This window comes from Cyprinus carpio, chromosome B1 (genome assembly GCF_018340385.1).
Source record: "Cyprinus carpio isolate SPL01 chromosome B1, ASM1834038v1, whole genome shotgun sequence".
NCBI lineage: Eukaryota > Metazoa > Chordata > Actinopteri > Cypriniformes > Cyprinidae > Cyprinus > Cyprinus carpio.
Window position 1 is genome coordinate 14909995 of NC_056597.1, and position 6853 is coordinate 14916847.

Genomic DNA, 6853 nt, shown 5'->3' on the forward strand with positions numbered 1-6853 from the left:
ACCGCTAGTACCTTAAACTGCGTGGGCTCTATTTATCTAGTTTGGAGGCGCAATGGTATTATTCTATGGTGATTACTACAGAGGATAAAAAGGTATAGTGAAACTTTTCATGTGAGTGCACATTTAGCTTTTTCCTTAAAAGGCCATTGGATGTCATGTCTAGTACTGTAAGTGGTGTTTGCTTGGAAGCAGCACTCTATAATCTCACTTGCACAAGTAGGATTTTAGTACAAATATTGAGGACCTAGCACAAAAAACAGAGAATGCAAGTAGGATTTTAGTACAAATATTGAGGACCTAGCACAAATTAAACAAGCTTTTTATATGAAAAAAAAAAATTCTAGTTGACCCTGTTGGTAGAAGTTAGTGCTGAGCAGAGTTTCTGATGGAAAGCTGGGATTCGTTCCCTGTGTAAAGGCCAGTTGAGGACACAGTGAGGTTTCAACATGCCACGACGAAGATACAGAGAACGGTTCAGATTGTAATCAGTTACATCTTGCAAAAAAATCAGAATCAGTGAGTCACGATTGTCCTCCATTACCTGGTGAAGTGCATGATGGGCTTTGAATCTGAAAGTAGGAGAAGGAGAAAGTGTAAATACTTCTCGAATTGGGTAAACCACCTGTGCATTTCAGTAAATTCCAGAAAAGGAAGCATGCATTTGGTGAAGGTGTTTTTTTGAGGATCTGAATGTACACCTTAAAGCTGTGTTCCCAAAGTGGGGGCCGCGACCCCCCGAGACCCCGGTGCAGGGGTCGCGAGATGATTTCTTTAAAAAAACGTGGAAAAAATATATAGGCCCTATATATTTTTGTTGCAATTAATTTAACCCTTTCGCACGTACGATCACACCGGTGTGATCAGTCTAGGCTGGTCCCTGGAGTGTACGATCACACCGGTCAGTGCATGATGTGAAATTCAAATGTGCTCTCCCGCGTTGGCTGGTGCTGAGCCAGAGACAGGCGCGCTCAGAGCTGTCATCACAACTTTTCAGTTTTTCAACCACATAATGTTTATTTTAGGTTTCAGACATATAAGTACTAAAAAAAAAACAATACATTTAGAGTTTGTAAAATACACACTGATGTCAAAGGAAGAGGCAATTATAATCCTTTCCATTATAATTAGACACGTTTTATTCATATAAGATACACATTGTGTAAGTAGCTTTAAACTTTACTCTATTATTCTCCCAGTTCACCAGCCACTTACTTTTATGTATTTCGGGAGAAGTGGATGAATTCACGTGTTGTAAATCCAATAGATCCGATTCTCTGAACTGCGTCTGCGGCACAAACTAAGATGGCGGCACCCATCGTGCATACAGCTCAACTAACGCGATCGTTATAAAGGTGTTTAAACAACAAAATCGAACAAATTTGTGAATATTTTGAATAAAAAAGGAAAAATGACATAAAAGCAGATCATCATTCATTCAGCTCTGTTGGGGGGGGGGGGTATTTTAAATTTACATGTGAAAGGGTTAATTCAATACTTGTTAAATGGTGTTTGCAGAAAAGTCTGATACAAATAAAAAAATATAAAATATATATATATATATTAATTCAATTTGTAATTTTGTCTCAGACATTACGAGATTACGTCAGCGTCAATCACAATCAAGTTAGTTTAGCATTTATTGTATACATAAATACTGAATCTGGATGGGTGCATTTAATCATTTAGCAGACGCTTTTATCCAAAGCGGGTGCATTGCAGATATGTTTGCATTTTATGAACCATTCATATTTTCAAAGCTTTAACTTGATAAATGCATCTTTGGCATTGCATTTTTCAGCTTTATGCACACTTAATATCTAATGCAAGCACATTTATATTATGTTATATTTTATTGTAGTGTTATAAATGCACACAAACACAAGTAGCTTCAAGATATTATGACATTATGACATTGAAATGTTTGTTGTAAATGAGGGGCATCGTTTTAATGTGTAAACCTGACATTGATATTGCATTATATGTGTGACACTGAGAGAAATGAGGAAGAATTATTCAGCATGACACAGAAATGCTTTACCGAGTAATTAGTGTTTCTGACACGTTGACCGTCGGATTAACATGAGCGTGTGTGTGTGAGCCGCTCAGAACTACTTGACTGGTTCCTGATGGCAGAATAATGACCGAGTTCAACCCAACATAGCTGCACAGTTACTTTCCGAGAGAGAACAGGTGGATATCGAACGGCTCATGCAGAATTGTAACACTGATTTTGCACGTAGAACAATAAAATATAACTTTGTGTGCTTTGAGACTGGGCATAAAATCGATTTGCTGTACATTTCACGCGACAGGAGGGGTTGTTGAGGTGGGATGGGGGAGGTGCGGGGTCGCGGGGCAGCAGTGCATTTATCATGGGGGTCGCGGGCTAAGAAGTTTGGGAACCCCTGCCTTAAAGAATCTAGACTGGTCAGTGGTTTGCACTGGTCACAACATATATTAGTAGATAGCTTTTTGAATCAGTTATAGATAATAAGGACAATTTTACTTACCGCCTACACCAAGGATCCTTCAGAAGCATTTCTGTAATGACAAAAATTATTTTCCTGGATTGTCCCATGTTTTCAACAATGGTGTCAAGTTGAGAAAAGCCAGGTACTGCATCTCTGTCTTCAAGAAAAAAATTGAATTTTTCATCTTCTAGGGGAAGCAAGCTTCGTTCCACCCATGGTCTGTCCTCAGCACTGTGGATGATATATGCATCATATGCATATCTACCCTCAGTAATGCTTTCATCCTTCAGTGACCCCAGCATACGGTTCACCATTATGCTCCAGAAGAACTGGATTCTCCATCCTTGGAAGTGTAGCAGGAAAGCTGTGAATAACAACATCAACACTGCTGTGCTACTCAAAATGTACAGGGCCTTAAAAGGTGTCATATCCTTGCAGGACAATGGGTCAAAGTCCATAACAGAGCGGTTAAAGTAGGCATTTGGGGTGTTACACATATAACTTTGAGGGAACCCAGGAACGCTGACATTGGTGGAGTTAAGCCACTCAGAGAACCACAGGATGCTCTCGCAGGTGCAGTCAAAGGGGTTGTGGTCCATGTAGAGATCTGTCAGGTTGGAAAGTGGCACACCAAACGTGACCCGTTGAACAGATGTTATAAGGTTCTTTTGAAGATGCAAATACTTTAAAGTCTGTAGGTCATCAAAAACAGAGGCATGCAGCTGATCCAAGAGATTACCACGGAGACTTAGCTCCTGTAACTCAAAGAAGCCGCGCAAAGCATTAAGTGGAATCTCATCTAAACCATTGTAATCCAGATTCAGAACAGACAGTTTTGTGGCATCCTTGAGGAACAACACTGGACCACCAGGGTTGGCCGTCTTCCACAACCTAGCCAAGTTGTTGTGCTGCATTTTCAGTACCTTCAGATGGTACAATCCTTTCAGCAAGCCAGCATTTATGTTTGCAATATTGTTATTACTGAGATCTAGAATTGTGAGGTTGACAAGTGGCCTAAACGGAGAAGGTTCCATATCTAGGGTACCTTTTAAGGCACGGCCAAGCTTTAGAGTCCTTAATGTAGGGACATGGATGAATGACGTATTGGTAAGGGAAATACTTTGCTGGTTTAAAGACATGTCAATCTCTTTAATGTTAGAAAGGCCCTCTAACTCATCTCCTTTCAGCTGCTGATTAATGAAATTGTGACTAAGTAGGAGTGTAGTGAGGTTGCCCAAACTTGAAAAGGCCCGAGGCGCCAACTTGTTGATACCCATGGCAGTAAGATTAAGAGTCTGAAGCTGTGGAGATTCTTGCAAAGAAGCAAATGTTGTGTTCGTGACTGTCTTCAACCCTGTGATGCTCCAACTCAAGTCCAGTGTCTTCAGGTGCAGAAGCCCAGAAAAGATATGTTCAGTTATCTCTCGGAATGCAGTATTTGCCATGCATAGATGCTCTAATTGGACTAAATGGTGGAAAGAGAAGTCTTCAATAACTGGTAAAGACGAACTATGACTTTTAATCAGTGCTTTCTGCAGGTTAAGCTGTCTCAGGTTTCCCAATCCAAGGAAGGTGTCCTTAGTTAGTTGTTTAAGGGAGTTATGCTCCAGGGATAAACTTTCCAGTCTGGGAAACCACTGAAAGGTGCCATCACCAATCTTCGTCATTGAGTTGCTGCTGAGGTCGAGCACTGTGATGTTAGTCTTGTCTAGACCTTGGAAAGTTGTGTTTGAGAGGGTGACCTGTTGAGTGTTCTTAAGGGAAAGGTTTCGCAAAGCTGTGCCAGCAAGCTCTTCACAAAGACTGGGGATAAACTGAAGGCTGATCTTGCTGTAGTCCAGCACTAAGTCAGAAAGTCTAGCAATAGTCTGGAAACAGCCATTCTCTACCTAGGTTAACAAAACAATTGAAAAAGAAGAAAAAGGTTTGTTGGAGTGAGAACGACAGAGCTAAACCAGGTTTAAGAAACTACACATTATAGCATTGTGTTGGTTCACATGCAAAGTTATACTCGATCTACAAATTATTGTAGATAATAACTTAATTGACTGTCCCTTAGGTTTAGTTCAAGTTGAATTTGTTTGTTAATCTAATGCTAAAAAAGCACCTGACAATACTACATTTCATAAATTAGCATGATGTTTTCAGGTCATGTCAGTAATCAGAGTAAAAAGTTATTCAATATTATTTCACAAAAAAACATCACAGCAAAGTCCAATTGTCTGAGCACCAAAAATAGAAATGTAGTCCAAACAGCTTTCCAAGAAAGATAAGGTTAGATGTGAGTAAACACACACTGTGGCAAACATGCATGGAAGTGTCTGAAATTCTGAAGGGGTTTTATATATAGATACTCATGTGCTTTCAGTGAAAGTAACCTGACATGTGTCACATTCTGTTCCTCTTACCTTTTTAAGAGACAGAGACGAGAGTATCAGAACCCGAAATGCAGAGGAATTGCTGAGGAATGAGAAGTCGTTTTTTTGCAGTACAGAAATTTCATTTCCAGAGAGAACAAGGGTCACCAGGTTTGGCAGCTGAGGTTGTGTGCCCAGTTTGGCCGATTTAAGTGTGTTACGAGATACATCCAACCACGTCAAACTCTACATAGAGAGGAAAATGTTAATGAAATGTATCATCTATAAGACCATAACAGACAAAAAAAAAAAAAAAAGTTTATTCTGGTTAGAGGCCACAGCACGAATCAGTTATTGGCTTTTCACTGTTAGTCAGAGTTTTACCAGTATGAAAACAAGGTTTAAATCTCTTCTTCTCTCATATGAACAGGCAACAGAGAAAGGGACAGAGCGTGTTAATTGTGAACAAACCAATGAGGCTGCACACAGTGTTTTCAGTTACACATGCATTATTATCATTCATATCATTAAATTATTATCATTCATATTCATGACAGTACTGATCGTGTCTCTATGGTTACACACACAATTAATCATAATAGCCTGTCCCTCTATGTAAATATTAGTGCTAGATAACACTGTAGCTAGGAGGCACCAAACTGAATTATACTGTAAACAAACACATAAAAAGCCACCTCAAACTTTTTACTGCATTTAATCATTACTAAAATGTCTTCATAAACATACCTTAAGAACAGAGAAGGGCTCCCCTTTTAGCTTCAGCCTATTGTCAGACAGGTCAAGTCGTATTAAATTAAAGCAGTTTTTCAGGTCTTTCTCGCTTATCAAATGCACTTCATTGTGTTGCATATTAAGACTTTGCAGGTGTGGCAGAGAAAGACATAGATCCTCTTCTATGACAGTTAAAGAGTTGTAGCTGGCATCTATATTCATCAGATTTGAATACAAATGCAGAGAAGACAGATTTTTTAGTCTATTGTGAGACACATCCAATGTGGTGATATTTTGGGGTAAGTCCGTTGGAACTGCATCCAGATTCATATGACTACAGTCTACTTTGGTATTCCCAATTGTACATTTTGACTTGTGTGGGTATGCAGTGCCTGCACAGTGGCCATGGAAACACATACAGAACAAGGGCAACAATATGAGCTTCATCAGTTCCATATATTTCCCCGCCTTCCTATTTTTTCCTCAAGTCAAGCTGTAACGAACATAACAGTAGCCTATTACTAACAACAATATTTCATTTACAGTTTATACACAGTGCCATTTGCTAGAAAATAATTCTGTTAATCAAAATAAAAAGTAATTCAACTGCATAATACTTTTTAACAACTGCGTTAACTGCGCAACTGAGTTTTAATGCGTGTGAGATCATGGACTTACATGAATTGTGACGATCTAAATTCCTTCGTTGAGCTCAAATATCAGCATGGTTAAAGTGTTTCAAGTGTGAAGCAACTCAAGACAGTCCTCTTGTATAGCTATATAATCTTTGCATGGGGAAAATAACCTTCAATGAGAAAGAGTTCCTCTTTTCTTAAGAAGTGAAACAAACGAAGAGGCGGATCCTCTCCCGCAGACGTGTCCTAGATATCAAACTTCGTCACTCAAATTCGACACAGAGCTCGAGTGATAACTTATATTTGATTACACGTTCCTCTCATTATTTGAATGCACATTCGATCGGATTTCAAAATTCTTCAAGACAACTGAAATCGCATCTTGCAGTTTCTTGTGTCAGCGACTAAAATAACCAACTACCTTATATTGTCAAATGAACGTGCGATACATTTTACATCACTTCTGCTATTCCTAATATAGTTTTGCATCTTAATATTTTTATTGGCCTCAAAAAAAAAAAAAAGGAACTGAGTAAACCGAGAGGGATTTTCCCTTTTTACCTTATACTTTGCAGACTCTCGAGCTCTCGAGACGTTAAAAATAATTAATTGCACTATATATTTTTAGTTCATTTCGATTATTTATTAATTAAAATAT

General features: G+C 38.8%; 1 protein-coding gene across 1 annotated transcript; it reads right to left on the bottom strand.

Moving 5' to 3' along the window:
• Positions 1-259: 259 nt before the first annotated feature.
• On the bottom strand, positions 260-6459 carry LOC109073253 (toll-like receptor 3). Its single transcript, XM_042716682.1, has 5 exons — positions 6239-6459; positions 5576-6053; positions 4880-5074; positions 2511-4360; positions 260-569 (listed from the first exon to the last, which is right to left on the bottom strand). Exons 2-5 carry the CDS (start codon positions 6014-6016, stop codon positions 341-343), a joined length of 2715 nt encoding a protein of 904 aa, XP_042572616.1. The 5' UTR covers positions 6017-6053; positions 6239-6459; the 3' UTR covers positions 260-340.
• Positions 6460-6853: the final 394 nt, after the last annotated feature.

What these genes read in the sequence shown, in the direction of transcription:
- LOC109073253 (XM_042716682.1), bottom strand. Translation starts at nt 6,016, where the DNA reads ATGGAACTGATGAAGCTCATATTGTTGCCCTTGTTCTGTATGTGTTTC. An exon ending in AGCCCTTCTCTGTTCTTAAG is followed by an intron (nt 5,075 to 5,575) that starts GTATGTTTATGA and finishes CTCTCTATGTAG; the next exon opens with AGTTTGACGTGGTTGGATGT. An exon ending in AAGGATCCTTGGTGTAGGCG is followed by an intron (nt 570 to 2,510) that starts GTAAGTAAAATT and finishes TCCTACTTTCAG; the next exon opens with ATTCAAAGCCCATCATGCAC.